Source organism: Canis lupus, chromosome 1, assembly GCF_048164855.1.
Source record: "Canis lupus baileyi chromosome 1, mCanLup2.hap1, whole genome shotgun sequence".
Taxonomy (NCBI): domain Eukaryota; kingdom Metazoa; phylum Chordata; class Mammalia; order Carnivora; family Canidae; genus Canis; species Canis lupus.
The window spans coordinates 117,736,467-117,753,943 of record NC_132838.1 but is presented as its reverse complement, the minus strand read 5'-3'; the positions used below and the strand labels follow the sequence as shown (position 1 = coordinate 117,753,943).

Sequence of the window (17,477 nt, the reverse complement as noted above, 5' to 3'; positions counted from 1 at the left end):
CTGACACAACAGCCAAGAGTCTCTAAAAACCAGACTGCTATCTTCTTTGCCTCATAAGATGGACCTAAGAAGGGGAAGCCTCTCCGTCACTCCAAGCTGCTCTCAAAAGTCACCCTGCCAAGGTTGGTCATGACCCAAGTTGCCCACAGTTGCCCAAGAGCTTCTCGAAAGGCAACTTCCTTGAGAAACCTCACCGCTTTTCTCTTACCTACCGTCACTGCCACCAGTTCCCTGTCATGTTCTGCTAACTCTGACTTTCCAGCGAGGTCCCTTCCAGCTTCCCCTCCGCTTCTCAGGTCTGACCTTTCTCCACCTATTCTTAGAAGCAGAAACATGTGGTCCATGAATCCGCGAGAGGATGCGAATTCCTGGCCCGTGGTGGGTGCTCCCCAAGTTCCACCTTGCTTCCTTGCCCTCCCTTCCCATCTGCTCAGTTCCCGAATGCTCCCTGATAAGACAACGCTCTGGTCCTCCTGGAATTACGCCAGAGCGGGGCACAGATTTCCCCATCAATCCACTTTGTCCCTAGTGTGATTGAGCATTTCTGGAGGAAGGGGAGACTGCAAGAACTCCCTTTCAGGGAGAGAGTAGGGGTTTGGGGTTACTGTCTCAAGAATGAAGTCTAGTATCGCTCACACATTCAACTCTTTATTCAGCAAATATTTACCCAGCACGCGTCAATGCATCCAGCATAGAGCAGTCATTGGGATACAGAAAAGAAATGGCATACGCCTAATCTGGGGGATCTCTAGTCTTGGGTGCCCAAAAGGTTTTAGGGCAAGATCCCCTCAAAGGACCTGAAGACAGCCTTGACCCCAATGAGGTCTGGCACAGGCTCCCTGGCAACCAGCAGGTGCCCTGCCAGCCTGTCCGAGCCCAGCTGCTGACATAAACCTACTTCGTGACCAATTGCCCGAGAGATGTGGCTGTAATAGGCACCGCGGAGGTGTGCAGGGCAGGTGGTCAGACAACTCCAAAGCCAGGGACTCCTGAATCCAGGCAGTCCTCCACCCTGCCCCCCAGCTCACTGTCCTCCCAGGGCCCAGAAACTGGCCATTCACTCAATTCCCGAGCCCCTACCATGATGCGACAAGGGATGGGCAAAGCAGACAGAAACCTTCGGCCTCACTGACCAGCATCCTAGCAGAGGAGCCAGCAAATCTGATGTCACAGGCTCATAGTGCTAGGGATAAACACAGCCCAAGATAAAGATGGAGAGACAGGAGCAGGGCAGGGGCCCATCTGGAGAGGGTTCAAGGGAGGCCCTCTGAGGGGGTGACGCAGGGCACAGATCTGAACCCCAGATGGGTGGGGCCAAAGCAGAGATCTTGAAGGTCTAATGTCTCCCTTCACGCCTTGCTTTTCTCCTCTTCCAAACACTCGTTATAGGGGGTGAAATGGTCCTTCTGATTTTTCCTTTGGTTCTGTTGGTTCCCAAGGATAAAATACTAAACAACAGATGGCGAGTTCTTCTCTATCCCCAGGGAGGTGCTGGACCACATACGCAGGCCATGGGAGGGAAGCAACCAAGAATCAGTTTAGCAAATGAAGTAGGGAAGGGGGGATGGATTCAGTTATTTCTTTGGAGGCAATTGTTGGTGCCCCGAGAATCCCGTGCTGCCCCCACCTGAAGCCTGGGGGCCAAGGGGGGGACGCTCCCAGGAAACCCCTAGCGAAGCTTGTCCTGGGTGCTTGGAATCCGGGAGGACCTGATGGCCGGAACACACCCCCCAAAACAGAGGAGTCTGAAGTCCAGAAAGCGTTTGTGTTGTCCGAGGCAGAGACAGAGAGACACAGGTATAGTCAGAGACAGAGAGACAAAACCCCCAGACAGACTGTGGCCATTTTAAATCTCACTTAGAAGGGGCACCTGGGTGGCTCAGTGGTGGAGCATCTGCCTGTGGCTCAGGGCGTGATCCCGGGGTCCTGGGAGCAGGGAGCCTGCTTCTCCCTCTGCCTATGTCTCTGTGTCTCTCTCTGTGTGTCTCATGAGTAAATAAATAAAATCTTAAAAAAAAAAAAAAAGATCTTCCTAGAAGGGCAAGGTGACCCCCACAGGGAGTAAGTGGGTGAATTCTCCGAGGCTGAGAAGAAAGCTAAGCAGTGCGCTGGAGTCTCGCACCATCCATGCCTCGAACCATCCGCCCAGCATCGGTCCAAGTGTCCCAGAGGGACACAGTACGGGGACCACGGCCCGGCACTTCAGGGCCACCCAACGAGACCCGTCCCTCGTCTGTCCTTTGCGCCACTCCTGCCGGCACCAGAAGGAAGGGTCAGAAACTACTGTCATCGAGCCAGAGGGGAAAGGACAGGGAACACCGGAGCCCTCTCCTCCCAAAATGTGCCCACCATCTGTGGGGGTCCGGGGAGGGCAGAGGAGACATCCTGAAATGATTACTTCATTGTCCCACATTCCAGTCACCGAATTGCCGTGGGGTGGGCCACCAAAGTTTGTGGTGTCTGAGTGAGCCCGTAAGGCTGGGAGGAGAGAAGACAGCGCCCAGAGCAGGGCTGAACAGGCTGGGGTGGGGTGGGATCAAGCCTTAGCCTGGACGCCCCCCCACCACCCTGCTCCTTTAAGGGACTAGCTACACACGCCTCACGCTACCCCTCATTGCTCCCCAGCCCCCGCCCTGTGTTTGCATCATCTGTTTGGACCCGTACCCCGGCCTCGGCTCCTGCACGAGATGCCCCATTAGCTGCTCACCCAGGCTGCTGCAGCCTCGGGCTAATGGCCCTGCCTCCCCGCCCTCCTCTCCCTTCCGGCTCACTGCCCATCCTGGACGCCCTCCCTCAGCCCAGCGAGGGGGACTCCTGAGCCTCAGAGACATCTGGCAGCGCCCAGAGGTGAGTCCCTCTTCTTGTGGCTCCTCTCTCCTGTGATTATCCCCCAGGCCCCCCAGCATACCTGCCCGGGGCGCCCCCTGAGGTTGGCTAAGGTCATTCCCGGTGGCCCTGATGTGGGGCCTGGCCTGCCTTTGGGCTCAATCCCGCGCCGCCCCCCTTCGCCTGCCCTTTACCCACCTTACCCCAATCCTGACATCCCCCCTCAGCTAGGAGTCGCCACCAGCCCCCCACCGGCTGCCATGCAGGTGCCCCCTGTCCCTGCCGGGGGCCTGACTCTGTCCTGACTTTCTGCCCCTTCTCTCCCCAGTCTCAGAAACCAGGCGGCCTTTCCTCGAACGGGACCTGCTCGCTTCCTTTGTGCTTTAAGCGAGGATACGAGGATACGAGGATACGAGGATACGAGGATACGGAGGATACGGAGGACAGGAAGCAGAGGCCCGAGCTAGAGACCTCACTTGGCGCCCAGGCTCGCCTGCTCCCTGGGGGCCTCCCTCGTTGAGATAGTTGGTGTCGCGCTAGATGGCTTCTAGCGCTGGGGGCGGTCCGTGACCCCGGGAGCCCCTGCCCTGCCCCCCCACCCTGCCCGGGCCCATCTCAGGGTGGGGAGCGAGGGGAGCTCAGCCCTGGCCCCATGGACCTGCCCCCGCAGCTCTTCTTCGCCCTCTATGTGGCCGCCTTCGCGCTGGGCTTCCCGCTCAACATCCTGGCCATCGGGGGCGCCGTGTCCCACGCCCGGCTCCGCCTCACCCCCAGCCTCGTCTACGCCCTCCACCTGGGCTTCTCTGACCTCCTGCTGGCGGCCTCCCTGCCCCTGAAGGCGGTGGAGGCGCTGGCCCTGGGCGCCTGGCCTCTGCCCGCCCCGCTCTGCCCCGCCTTTGCCCTGGCCCACTTCGCGCCCCTCTACGCCGGCGGGGGCTTCCTGGCTGCCCTGAGCGTCGGCCGCTACCTGGGGGCCGCCTTCCCCTTGGGCTACCAAGCGGCCCGCAGGCCGCGCTACTCCTGGGCCGTGTGTGCGGCCATATGGGCCCTGGTCCTCTGTCACCTGGGGTTGGTCTTCGGGCTGGAGGCTCCGGGAGGCTGGGTGGACAACACCACCAGCTCCCTGGGCATCAACACGCCGGTCAACGGCTCTCCAGTCTGCCTGGAGGCCTGGGACCCTGCCTCAGCGGGCCCCGCTCGCCTCACCCTCTCTCTCCTGCTCTTCTTCCTGCCCCTGACCATCACGGCCTTCTGCTACGTGGGCTGCCTCCGGGCACTGGCCCGCTCAGGCCTGAGCCACAGACGGAAGCTAAGGGCAGCCTGGGTGGCCGGCGGGGCTCTGCTCACGCTGCTGTTCTGCTTAGGACCTTACAATGCCTCCAACGTGGCTGGCTTCCTGCGCCCCGACATAGGAGGCTGCTGGCGGAAACTGGGGCTCATCACGGGGGCTTGGAGCGTGGTGCTCAACCCACTGGTGACTGGCTACTTGGGAGGGGGCACCGGCCGGGTGACAAGTGTGGCAAGAACGAAAGGAGGGACATCTCAGAAGTAGTAGCCGCTGCTGGGGACAAGGGGCATGGAGCAGGAGGGCCTGGCTGCCTGGCCGGGCCCCTGCTGGGGACTCCTCCAGAGGAGCTGCAGCGCAGCCTTGCCTGGGAGCATCCCTGGAGCGGCTTGGAAAGGCCTGAGCCCGGCAGAAGGCCGCACCCCAGCTGCAGGGAAGACCGGAGGCCAGGAGCTAGGTCACAGAAGGAAGGTAAGCTTGCCTCTGGGCCCATCGGCGCAACTCCCCACCTGTGCCCGTCCCTCTTCTCCCCGTGCCCCCCTGCCAGTGCTACGGAGGTTTTCCTCCAACGTTGAGGAAAGGTTGCTCTGCCGATACCCTTTGGGAGATGCTACTCCCAACGTGTGGCCTAGGAAAGAACATCTTCATTTGCGAGTAAGAGGCAGGAGTCAAGATACTGACGCTGTTATACCACTTGGGACTCACAAGAGGGCAGCATTGGAATTGTGAACAGGAAGTTGGTAGGAAAAAGGATGCTCCAGCAGGGAGAGGGAAAATACTAGCAACACCAGAAATAGTCACCTAACCAAGAGTCTCTAAGGTGTGGTAGTCACCACATGCAGCGCTTTTCAAGTGTTGTCCCACTTCACGCAATGCTCTGATTTGGCCATGCTGCTGCTGTACGGATGGGCAGCTTGTTCACTGCACAAGCATGCCGGGCAGAGGGGCAAACATTTACTACATTTCAACCTGGGCTTTGCTCACCGAGCCATGTGCCCTGCAAGGGGCTGCTTCCGTCTAGAGGAAGGAGCATATTATTCTAATTGGAGCAAAGATACCACTTGTTCCTCAAGCAGTGCACCCCGGTGGAGGGTGTTCCTCCTGGAGGGGGTGTGGGGGGTGCATTTACCTAATTACACAGCACAGAGGCACTGCAAAAGTTAGCTACGGTCCCGGAGCCAAGTGTTATTACTGTCTTCATTTTGCAGGTTACGAAATGGGGGAAAGGAGGGAAAATGAGTGGGAATAAATAGAGAGAGACTCCTAACTCTGGGAAACGAACAAGGGGTAGTGGAAGGGGAGGCAGGAAGAGGGGATGGGGTGACTGGGTGACGGGCACTAAGGGGAGCACTTGACGGGATGAGCACTGGGTGTCATACTATATGTTGGCAAATCGAACTTCAATTAAAAAAAATATATATATATATAAAAGAAAGCAACTTTCCAGGCCTCTACAGCAAGGGAGGGGCGGATGCGGGATGCCATCCTTCAAGGCAGGACCCCGAAGGGTCAGGGGAGATTTGAAAACTTTGGGGTGTCGAGGTTCATGCCTGTCCCTGTGGTCCACTTTGCAAAGGTGAATGGTGGCACCTGGACCCCTCGAGAGAGCTGTAGAGGGAGTGGCCACGGAGGAGACAAACCTTGGGGCATCTGCTCTGATGAGGCGCGATGCAGGAAGCAGACTCGTTCCTCTAAAGACAGCCATGCCACGCACATAGAGGACACAAAAAGGCCTGGTGTGCATGGACGGGTTTATACCAGCTTCAATGTCTACAAGGGCAAGGAGTTTTATTTGCTGATACGTTCCCGGCACCTAGAGGGGAGCGTTGGCACCTTAGTAGGATCTCGGCAAATGTTTGCTGAATGAATGACTGTTCACAACAGCCTTCGGAAGGAAATTTTATTATCTGTTTTATAATTAGATGAAAACAGACCAGAGAAGTCACGAAACTGCCTGAAGCTCCATAGAATCGAGGAACAAGTTTTTTCCTCGCACAGTGGTGACACCAGAGAATTTCAGCGTAAGCCAAACTCTAGCCCACGCGGCCTCACTGCCCCTCCCAGCAAGCCAGGGCCGCTCGCTCTCCCACTGCTCTGGAGCACCTGCTGCTGCCGGACCACTTCTTCCAGTTAATTGTGTCTGCTCCACTTAGGGGTGGAACTTAGTTCCTCCCGAGGGTCCCCGAAGCCCCACATGACCCGCCCCCAGCGCCCTCGTGACCCTTGCCCCTACGAAGCTCCTTCTACAGGTTCCCCAGGAGGTCACCCGTACGCACCTGCTAGTCTGTTCACCTGCAGGGCTTCCCCGGTGGTTCCCTGCCCCTGTGTCACCGAGTCTTTATTCCCCTCCTACCACTCAGTCCCCCGAGACCTCACTACCACCCAACCCGTGACAGCAAAAACTTTGCTGTGGTCTCCGTTTTTAACAATTTATTTGAGATAAAATTTATGTGTTCTACAATTCACCCATTTTAAGTGCACTAGTCCATGAGTTTTAGGAAGTTTGCTGAGGTGCGCGACTATCACTGTCATCCGGTTTAGGACATTTTCATCAGCCCGGTAAGGCCCCACCTGCTCATTCACGGTTAATCCCCCTAAGTTCCCAGGCAACTAGTAATCTACTTCCTGTATGCACAAATTTGCCTATTCTGGACATTTTGTATAAATGGAAACATACAGCACATGGTCTTTTATGTCTGGCTTGTTTCACTTGGCATGTTTTTGAGGTTCATCCGTGTCCTCGTACTCACAGGTATTTTATTCCATTTTATTGGCAAATAGTATTCCGTTCACCTGCTGGCTGTTATGAATAATGCTATTTTGCTTACGTGGATCCTATAGTGGAGCTGGGTCACGTGGTCAATTTATATTGTTTTAAGAAACTGCTTTCCAAGGTCACTCTACCATTTTATTATAGTCTTACCAGCAACGTACATGAGGATTCTCGCCTGGTACCTCTACCTCTTGCTGACCACCTGGTATTGTCTAGTTTTTTTTTGCCTAGGGCCATTCCAGAGGGTATAAAATGGTATCTCACTGTGCTCCATGAATATTTGAATGATAAATACTCTCTGACGCTGGACAGAACTTGGGTTTGAACCCTGGTGGTGATTCTTACCAAGCTGTATTGCCCGGAGTGAGTCACTTCCCTCCCACCCCGTGAGGCACAAGGACAGATTGGCGATGCCCTCGGAGGCAGAGTGTCTGCTACAGATTATGTGCCCCCTAAATCATCATTATCATCATCATTATTGCCATCACCCCGGAGACAAGCCCATACCAGTGACTCGGATGATGGCAGCTAACATCTGTTAAGTATTCATCACAACATGCCAGGTTCCGTTCCCGGCACTTGACAGGTATTAATGCTTTAATAACGACAACCCTATGACATTGGTACTGTGATTATCCCTGCTTTGCAGACGAGGAAGCAGAGATAGAGAGTTTACGTCACTTGCCCCCAAAACACAGAGTTAGTGACAGAGTCGGCAGTGCACCCAGGCCACGGGCTCCAGATCCCAGGCTCTCCATCACGGCGTCGTGCTTCCTGCCCTTACAAGGCAAATTGGATGACTGCCATTCCAGAGAAGCAGATAAAATTCAAGTGGAGGATCCGGGAGGGGAAGACGGCTTGGGGCTGGCTCGAGCATCCTCTCTGAGACAGCCCATGAGCAAGGCGCAGAGTTGTGGAATTTGCTCCTCATTTTGCATACTGGCGCGGTGCTGGTAATGGAGCTAAAGGCATCTTTTGTGTGATTGCTCAACGGGGAATGATGTCATGGGTCTTTATCAGTTCTTCCAGATAAAGAACTAACTATACTGTTCTGCAGGAGCCGGCAAGGTGCTGGGGGCAGAGCAGTTGGGTTCTCAAAGAAGCAGGTGAGCAAGGGACCAGGAGGCTTGGGAAGGGAGGGCCCTTTGGTGCTTGCTTTTCTGGAGAAGCGACAGGGGACAGGGCCTGACCAGGAAGACAGCCAGGCTGTCCCTGCTGGAGAAAGTATCAGGGAGCTTGAGGGGCTGGGGGGGAGGTTTCAGTGTTCTCTGCCAGTGGTTGAGATGCCGCTGGCACGAGACACCAAGGTCCGCACTCAGACTAACACCTCCATCTGTCTGTCTTTCTCCAGTGGCCATCACCATGGACACAAGCCCGGACTTGTCCTTCTTCCCCGGCAATCACTGGCTCTACTTCTCTGTGTACCTCTTCACCTTCCTCGTGGGCCTCCCTCTCAACCTGGTGGCCCTGGTGATCTTCCTGGGCAAGCTGCGGCGGCGCCCGGTGGCCGTGGACGTGCTCTTGCTCAACCTGACCATCTCCGACCTGCTCCTGCTGCTCTTCCTGCCATTCCGCATGGTGGAGGCAGCCAGCGGCATGCGCTGGCCCCTGCCCTTCATCTTCTGCCCCTTCTCCGGATTCCTCTTCTTCACCACCATCTATCTTACTTCCCTCTTCCTGGCAGCTGTGAGCGTCGAGCGCTTCCTGAGCGTGGCCTACCCCCTATGGTACAAGGCCCGGCCAAGGCCTAGACAGGCCGGCCTGGTCAGTGGGGCCTGCTGGCTCGTGGCCGGCGCGCACTGCAGCGTGGTCTACATCACCGAATTCTCAAGGAACTCCTCCTACAGCCACACCAACAATGACACCTGCTACTTGGAATTCCAGGAGAACCAGCTGGCTATTCTCCTGCCCGTCAGGCTGGAGATGGCTGTGGTCCTTTTCGGGGTGCCCCTGCTCATCACCAGCTACTGCTACGGCCACCTGGTATGGGTGCTCAGCAGGGGAGCCAGCCACCGGCGGCGGCGGAGGGTGGTTGGGCTTGTGGCAGCCACGCTGCTCAACTTCCTCGTCTGCTTCGGGCCCTACAATGTGTCTCACGTCGTGGGCTACATCCGGGGTGAAAGCCCAGCGTGGAGAAGTTATGTGTTGCTCCTTAGCACCCTGAATTCCTGTGTCGACCCCCTTGTCTACTACTTCTCATCATCCGGATTCCAGGCTGACTTTCACGGGCTGCTGAGAAGGCTGACTGGGGGCTGGCGCCCCTGGAGGGAGGAGGGCAGCCTGAAGCTGAAAGAGAAGAATGAGGAGGGGGGCAGCCGAGGGAGCTGTCCAACGTAGAGAGCAGGGAGTGGACTCCGGAGGGCTGTGGAGTGGGCGGCTGAGCGGCCTAGCACTTCCCAGCTTGAGTCAGGCAGGACTGGGGAGTCGGGGGAGGTGGGGGGCTGCTGAGGACCGAGGCAGCCCGGCGGAGCAGGCACCCAGCTTCCCAAGGATGCGCTCGCGGGGCCCAGCTCTCCATCTTCCCCAACTGCCCTCCTTTCCCATCCCCACCCACCCACACCCCATGCTGTGGACTTGGCCCTGGGAAATAGGATGAGAGCGTGTGCTGAAGGAAAATGAGCTCCCAGGGCAGCAGGCCAGCTCCCGGGCTTTTCTGAGGGTAAAAGAGAAGAGAGCCATGAGCAGGGACTGAGGGAGCTGCCGGTGGCTTGGGACGGGAGGTGGAAGCAGCCACCCTTCAGAGCTGCTCCTGCCCAGCAGGTCAAGAGTGGGTACCCAGGATCCCAGGCTTGAGGGAGTATCTTGCTCTTATGTGGACTTTTCCAGAAAGTTTCCATTATTTAGTAAACTCAGATTTTCAGGGATATTTATGAAAAATGACAGAAGAAAAATGACCTAAATAAATCTGGTAGCAAGTAAAAGAGAATGGTTTTTCCTTCTTCTTTTTTTTTTTTTTTCTGGAGAGAGAACATGCATGCATAGACACACGAGATGGGGGAAGGTGCAGAGGGAGAGGGAGAGAGAATCTCAGGCAGGCTCCACACCCAATGCAGAGCCTGATAAAGGGCTTGATCTCAGGACCCTGAGATCATGACCTGAGCCAAAATCAAGAGTTGGACACTCAATCGACGGAGCCACCCAGGCGCCGCTTTTTCTTATGGTACATGTGGGCCAGATGGGATTGGTGGATGGAAGGATTTTATCCTAGACTCCGAAGGAAAAGGGCTAAAATGCCCAGATGTTGGGAGAGGATCTGGGCTGGAGGAATAAAGATAACAGCTAATTTATGCGAAGGACTTGGCCTGATCCATTATCTTTGATCCTCTCAGCAACCATGTGGCAGGGACTATTATTATTCTCATTTTGCAGAGGAGGGGATGAGCCCCGACAGGTGAAGTCTCTCTCTTGAGATCCTACAGTCCATGAGTCCGTGAGTGATTGATGCAGGACTGGAGGCCAGAATTAGCTGCCCCAGAATCCCGTGCCCTCACCCACTCTGCTCTTCTGCCTGCAGCTGTGTATTATTCACACAGAGTGGGCTGGGTCTGTCTTCCAGAGCCAGTGAGATGGTCCGGCTAGGACAAATGTAAACAGGCCACGAGGACAACTGGAATTACATGCAAAGCAGCTTGGCTCTCTGTGTGGCTAAGTCTTCTTCCCGTATTGTTAGAAACTCGCTTGAAAAAAAAAATAATCAGCACGGTTGACTTCAAAGACAGATGAACGTTCTTAAGAGCTATTTTTATCGAGATGTGACCATTTAGTAAGCCTTCCTTTCCTACTGAAGGGTGGTGGATGAGAAAGTGGGTTTGGGCCTCCTCTCCCTGCAAGGCAACCAGAGAAACGCGGGCACCTCTTTTACTCACTCAACTTTGGTTCAAAAAACATTTGTTGGGCCCCTCCTGTGCAGGTGGCTGGGCTGAGAACCATACGGACTTCCAATACTAACGTCTTCAGCATCCGCTTTCTCCCTGGGGTTAAGGTCACTGGAGAACCAGGGCTGGCTGTTGGGGGTGGAAGAAGATTGGGCTTCAGGTGGAAGGGGACAGACATCATCTCAGTGCAGAGATGAAGGCACGAGCTGTCTCTCTGACCTGTGACTCATCTTCTGTCCCAAGGCACTCAGCCCTGGTGACAGCTAAGAAGTCAATATGGATACGAGTCTACATGTCTCAGAAAGGGAACAGAGGTGACATGAAGTCCTGTGACTCCAGAATGGGTAACAAGGACCCAACTCGGAACAAAAAGGAGTTGGAAACCCCACATGCTAGAGAGGGCCATGCAGCACAGGAGCCTGACTCCTCTTCCAGGGTTCATAATGAGGAGTAAGAGGCGGCTTAGAGGGCTTTGCTGCTTCCAACTATCACCCAGCGCCACCCTCTCTCCAGTCTGTATAAGCAAAAGGCTAGAGGTGGGGAGGATAAACATCATCAGAAGCCGGGGCCGCTGTCTGGGCTGTGTTGAGGGGACAGTGGCAGCGTTTTCCATGTCTTGTGGAAGCCAAGGGAAAGGGATGCTCAGGGAATGGCAGGTGTGTTCTAGAACCATTACCCTGTGTCCGCCTGGGCAGAGAAATGAGACTGGCAGACAGTGTCATGGGAGCGTATGTGTGCATGACAGGGAGCATCGTGCCCTCTCACCAGTTGGCAATGCAAGCGGGTGGGAGCTCCCCACAGGTAAGGTGGAAATTCTAGATGCTGGAAGAGGTCAAATCTCTCCCAAGACAGAGGTCAGAAGAACTCAATTCTAGCGCAACCAAGAGCCAATAAGTAGGCACCTACTTATCGAACAATGGACACAAAAAGCTACTCAATATTTAGGGAAAGCACTGTTTCTCAAACTTTTTGTATCTCTGTCCCCTCAAGGAAACTCTCCCCTGTGTGTGAAATTTTAACACAGCAGACACACTCTATACCTGTTTATGGATACAGCCTTTGGAAGGCCACAAACCACTGCTCCCCTACAACTAACTTTCACCTCTTTGGGGGGCAATGTTGGACCTGTTGAGAACTAATGAGCTACAGAACTAGTCTTACCTCACAGAGTGATAAAGCCTGTCACACACAATTGTAGCCCGACAGGGTGGAATTGATTAGGTTGCTGGAGCAAAGGAAACCACATTCCAGAGGAACCATGGGAATCTCATGAGAGACAAGACAGGGTTATTTTAGGATTTGGGGTAAGGGGAATTTTAGGCAAAGTTTCAGTGAAGCAGGGCTTGACAGGCACAGAGCAAAGAGACCTGTATGCAAAGAGATCCATTTCAGGCCTGGGCTTTTTCCTTTGGAAAATGGAAAAGATAAAGGCAGAATTTTGAGTCTGAAAACTCTTTTTCTGAAGCTCTGGAGGTTGAAAAGCCAGGCTGCTTCTCCGTGTCACATGCCCCGCTCAGATCATCTGAACAGCAGTGGGATGTTCCATTCCTACTGACCAGATTTCAATCAGCCAAGGTTCTAACAACCTGGTTTTAGAGAGCCAGGTTTCTCAGAAATATAATTTTGTTAATTAACAAAAAAATTTTTTTAAGTTTATAAAAGGAACTCATTGATGGCCATGACAGAGGAGGAGATTTTCTCTCTTGGAAGGAAGGGTCCTCCTTTAGCAAGCCCCAAGGCAGCACCACCCAGAAGGACAGGAGGAAGGAAGGGTAGACTTGACCCACCCTTGCCACAGGGTTCCCTGGGCCACAGGTCAAGTCTCAGCTTATAAGGAACTGAGAAGAGGCCAGAAGTTGTAAAGCTCCAAGTGTGACCAGAGACCTAGAGAGGCTACTTACAAAGTCATTAAGAAACTAGCAGAGACAGTCCAATACAGCTTGGCCAAAGGCTGTTGAGTGTTGCAGGCTTGTGCAGCAACAAGTTCAAACTATATGTAGACCAGCACCCATCAGAGGAGGGCAGAGGGGCAGGAAGGAAAGCAGAGAGAAAACTGGGATTGGTAAGGTAGGCTGACTTGCTGCCTTTTCCTGAGTTGCATATGCCACCTGTGACCAGAGCCTTTGGCTATTTTACCAAGTGGCCTCTCAGCCTGTGAATGTGCCCAGAAGGGTGAGGGATGCTGTAGTCCCTCGGAGCAAGGAGAGGTAAATCTGCTTCAACTGGATGCTGGGAAGGGGGTGAAAATGAGACCAAGTCAGGGTTGGGGGGGCATGAAGTGAACTGAAGAATAGATGGGGGTGAGCAAGAAGCCTGAGACTCTGCAAAATTAGTTGCAACAATCATCCCAAAGCAGGAAGCAGAGCAGCAATAAAAGTAAAATAATGTGGAAGAAGTCAGGCCATAGATTCTGGGAGAGGAGAACTGTAAGTGGGACACAGAGTCTGCAGTGGAGGAAAAAACTAAAGTGAAATAGTGTGAGAAAGTGGTCAACTTTTTACCTTCCTCTCCCTGACATGACCTCTCTGGTTAAAAAAAAAAAAAAAAAAAAAGAACTCCAGGCAATATAGGTAGTTGTGGCCCCTAAAACTCTGGAAAGTCTGTGAGAAGCCTACTGACTTCCCTTTAAGGCCAGTTCTGAAAAACCGTCCCTATGGAGGGAGATTGAAGCACCAAGATGGTGGCCACGATCTGGGAAAAGGATGCTGGGATCACATTCCAGAGAAAGAATGGGTTAGAAGAAATGAAGTCTGGGAAACCTGGTGGGAGTGGGATGGTGCACAGAGTTCACCCCCTCTGGGAACGTGGAGCGAAAATATTGCAGAAGAGGAAATGGGCTCCAGAAATGTTTCTGGAAAGGAGGTGACTTTACTGGATTTAGACTCATTTCACTGGGTTTAGACAACCAAATCAATCATCCCCTGTTGCAGGTCCCCCAGTCCCAGGGTTAAGTTGTAATTGGCACTAACTACGACAATCCTGTTCCCCTTTATCGGTGCCTGCTCTCAGAATGAATACCCAGTGACCCAATTCAAGCCAGCCAAAGGTAAGAAGTCTGCTGAGGGGTGTCTGGGAGAGATTTTTCTCTGTACTGAAAGAGATAGATGTGTGAGGAGCTGCCCTCTCTCCTCCTGGTTTGGAAATTTTTTCATGAGGATGTGATACTGGGAGCTGTAACAACAGCCACTTGGGGGCCATGAGGCCACAAACTGGAGGAAGAAAGCTAACAAGCTAAGGGTGGCGGAGGAGAAGGGTCAAAAGGCCTTGCTGAGCTGGGACCCCCACCTCCACACTCATCGTCAATAAGCAATCCTATAGTTGACTCACTATTAGCCAGTCTCTAACTTGTAGCAACTGCATCTTAACTGTAACGGGTAAGTCTCTATCTAAACATCCTATATCCTACTAGAATCCACTTGGTGACATCTCCTCTTCTTCTAAATTAGTTTATTTAGAATTTCTAAGTTCTGACGATTCGCTTTGGAGGCGCTATGAAATCCTAGTGTTTATCTTACCTATCATAGCTGGACTCAGGGGAGATTTCTTATGGGTCCAGTCAAGTAGCTCTGGCACCAAGGTGTCAGGACTCCCCTCGTTCGAGAGGGCTTTTGGCTTTTTTGAGAGCTGACTGGCTGGGTTTGTGTGGACACAGCATCACAAGACAAAAAACAAACCTACTGGATGGGATACTTTTTGAGGTTGAATGTCATCTGACTGGGCAGTCTGGCCTGCAAGCTCCTCTCCTTTTAGTGATAAAAATTCCCAGGCTTATTATGGGACACAGATTGCCATGGAAGCAAGAGAGGGTTGAATGAGTTGGGGAGGGGATCATGTCTTGTGGAAAGACACTTGGCCCTGCTCAGTGTTCTTAGAAACACGAGAGCTACCCAGCCTTCTTGCCTGTGGAGTCACTGTCACACACATTATGGCTACACGAAGATGACAAGATGTATTCCTAGATGCCTAATTCGCCACTTAACAATCTATGTACACAATTAAGGGCTTGCTGCTTACCTTGTCCCTGCCCCCCCCCTTCTAATAATCTTTTCCTAGCGGTTCTCAGCACTCGGAGCACAAGCCTCATCTTTCAACACCCTAGAAACCTCCTTCAGACTAACTCCTTGTTTGTTTATCCTTTGGAAAACAATCAAATTATATGCTATGAATCAAAAGGTCAGCCGGAAAAGATATAAACAGGAAAAGTTCACTGCAGGGTGAACCGAGCATCTAGGCCAGCAAGGAGTGGGCCTTGACTGGGGGTGCTGGCAGTGCTCCTGCTATTGCACGTCCACCAGCCGTACCCCAGCCAGCCTGGGGAGGCATCAGGCCAGGCTCTGGGACAAGAGAAACACAAGTGGGCATCGCTTCTGACCTCACAACCCAGCAATGTGCTCCTAGCTGTTGCTCAGGAGGATGAGAGCAACTCTGTGCACACAGGCTGTACACAAATATTCACAGCGGCTTTAATCACAATAGCCCCAAAGGGGAAATGGTCCAGGTGTCCATCAGAAGAGAACGGATTTAAAAACTGTGATGTAGCCATGCAACAGAATACCGCCAGGCAATAAAAGTAATGAACTGCTGAAATAGGTAACCGTATAGCCTCTGACTGTGATGCTGTGATTTATAATAACAAATATATTTGGTCTTTAGCCAAGGGTCTTAGTTGCTCCGTGGCCCATTCCTGCCATAGAGCTCCTAAAACCTTTGGAGTTTCCTAAGTGATGAGAGCGACGACAAAGGTGTCTTTTGTTACACTGAGGTGACTTCTGGACTCCCACTTAAGGATGGGGGCTGGCTGCCAGAGGAGCCAACCTCCTGACCTCTGGAGAGGGGACAGGGGCTAGAGGCTGAGTCAACCCCAATGGTCAGTGATTTAATCAATCCTGCCTGGGTAATGAAGCTTCCATATAAACTCCAAAGGGTGGGGTGCAGGATGCTTCCGGTTGGTGAACAAATGGCAACTGGGCAAGAGCAGTGCGTTAGAGGGCATGGAAGCTCCGCACCCCCTCCCCATCCCACTTCTTGCCCTGTGTGTCTCTTCCATCCGGCTATCCCTGAGTCATAGCCCTTTACGGTAGACCAGTGATCTAGCAAGTAAAATGTTTCTGTGAGTTCTGTGAGCCGCTCTAGCAGGTTAATTGAACCCGAGAAAGGGGTCGTGGGAACCTCCAATCTGCAGCCATTGGGTCAGAAGCACAGGTGGAGAACCTGGGCCAGCAATTGGTGTCTGAAGTGGCAGCGGCAGGGGGGTGAGGGGTGATGGTTAGTTTTGTAAGACAGCCCCGTAGCCTATGGAATGTGACACTATCTCTAAGGGGATAGTGTCAGAATTAAGTTGAATCACAAGACACCCAGTTAGTGTCCGAGAATTGCTTGGTGGCGTGGGGGGAGCCCCCCTCCAACCTCTGGTTAGAACTGGTACCAGAACCCCTATGCTAACAGAAAGCGGATCTGTGCTTGCCAGGAGCCACGGGTGAGAAGGGGAGGGGACGGACTGGGAAGATGCCAGGCGGCCACTTAAGAGTGATGGATGTTTTCTATAACTTGACCGGGGTGGGGAGTTACTCAGATTTCTACATTTATCAAAACTTCTCGAACGCTATGCTTAAAATGGACGCATTGTATTGCGTGTAAATGTAGCCTTTCTAAAAACAACTCATCACCAAGGTCACCTTGCCTCTCTCTGTCACCTCGTATTATATGTGTGCATAATGGTGGCAATACACCTTCCCACCTTTGGACAAGCCACGCAGGTTTCTGCTTTTGCCATGCCACCCTGCAGACGAGACAGCTGAAGATGACCCAGGTTGGGGGGGGGGTGGGGGAGAGGCAGACACCATGCGCCAACAGGTGGTAAGTGGCAACCAGCTCTTATCTTGGCGTCAGAGATCTACAGGGAGTAGCGGGGACTAGGCCAACTGGGGAATGCCCAGCTCGTCAGAATTCAACTCCTGTCTCGTTGCCAAGAAGGGCTGTGGGTTTGGGGCTGCGATACCTTCGATTCTTCTAGTTGAAAACCCACTGTTGCTGCTGGCTGTCAAATCTTACATTTCTTTAAGTTGATATGATGGTAAAGTCCTGTGTGTGGTGAAAACAAGACAGGGCTAAGGTTTGTGGTCTGGCGCGCCGGCTTCCAGTTTGTGGCCCCTGTGCCAGGAGAGGCTGAGGAGGGTCCAGATGCTGGGGGTGGGTGGGGAGAGCAGCAGGAGGAAGTGTTGTTTTGCCACAAGTGCAGCTCAGAGATAACTTCACCCAGATCTGATGGCAAACAGCTGCAGAGATCTGCTGACTTTCTAAAATCATTCTTAGTATTTCCAAGTCCCTGCCCACCCCAGAAGCCCTTTCTGAGGGCTGTCCTCCCCTCTGCTCTCCTCCTTGAGGGAAGCCTCTGGAGAACACAGGCAGAGCAGAGCAGATGAGCCCACGGAGGAACCCTCACAATCCCAGGGGGACCCTATCTCAGCCCTGGCTCCTCCTTCTGTCCCCAAGCTCTGGAAGCCATTGCTCTGGAAGGCTGTCCCTTTGTGCTCACCACCCTCTCTCCTCAGGTGTTCTAATTCACGGCCACAGCTTTAGTCATTGATGGTTCCAGATTCCCATCTCCAGCCTCAGACTCTTGTGTACTCAACTGTGAACATCTCAACGTCATTGGTCCCAACCAAGCTCTTCATTCACTCCCTGGGAGCAGCCCCCCTTCCGAGCCTCGGCCACGCCA

At 53.4% G+C, this 17,477-nt stretch overlaps 2 protein-coding genes across 2 annotated transcripts; both read left to right on the top strand.

Moving 5' to 3' along the window:
- Positions 1–2,668: 2,668 nt before the first annotated feature.
- Positions 2,669–4,378, top strand: FFAR1 (free fatty acid receptor 1). Its single transcript, XM_072781019.1, has 2 exons — positions 2,669–2,847; positions 3,155–4,378. The coding sequence occupies exon 2, from the start codon at positions 3,479–3,481 to the stop codon at positions 4,376–4,378; it is 900 nt and encodes a 299-aa protein (XP_072637120.1). The 5' UTR covers positions 2,669–2,847; positions 3,155–3,478.
- Positions 4,379–7,851: 3,473 nt separating this feature from the next.
- On the top strand, positions 7,852–9,826 carry FFAR3 (free fatty acid receptor 3). Its single transcript, XM_072781003.1, is given in 3 exon segments — positions 7,852–7,990; positions 8,236–9,191; positions 9,194–9,826. Coding segments are annotated over 2 exon segments (1,017 nt in total). The 5' UTR covers positions 7,852–7,990; positions 8,236–8,246; the 3' UTR covers positions 9,266–9,826.
- Positions 9,827–17,477: the final 7,651 nt, after the last annotated feature.

Excerpts from the sequence above, each read along its gene's own strand:
- FFAR1 (XM_072781019.1), top strand. The coding sequence starts at position 3,479 with ATGGACCTGCCCCCGCAGCTCTTCTTCGCCCTCTATGTGGCCGCCTTC.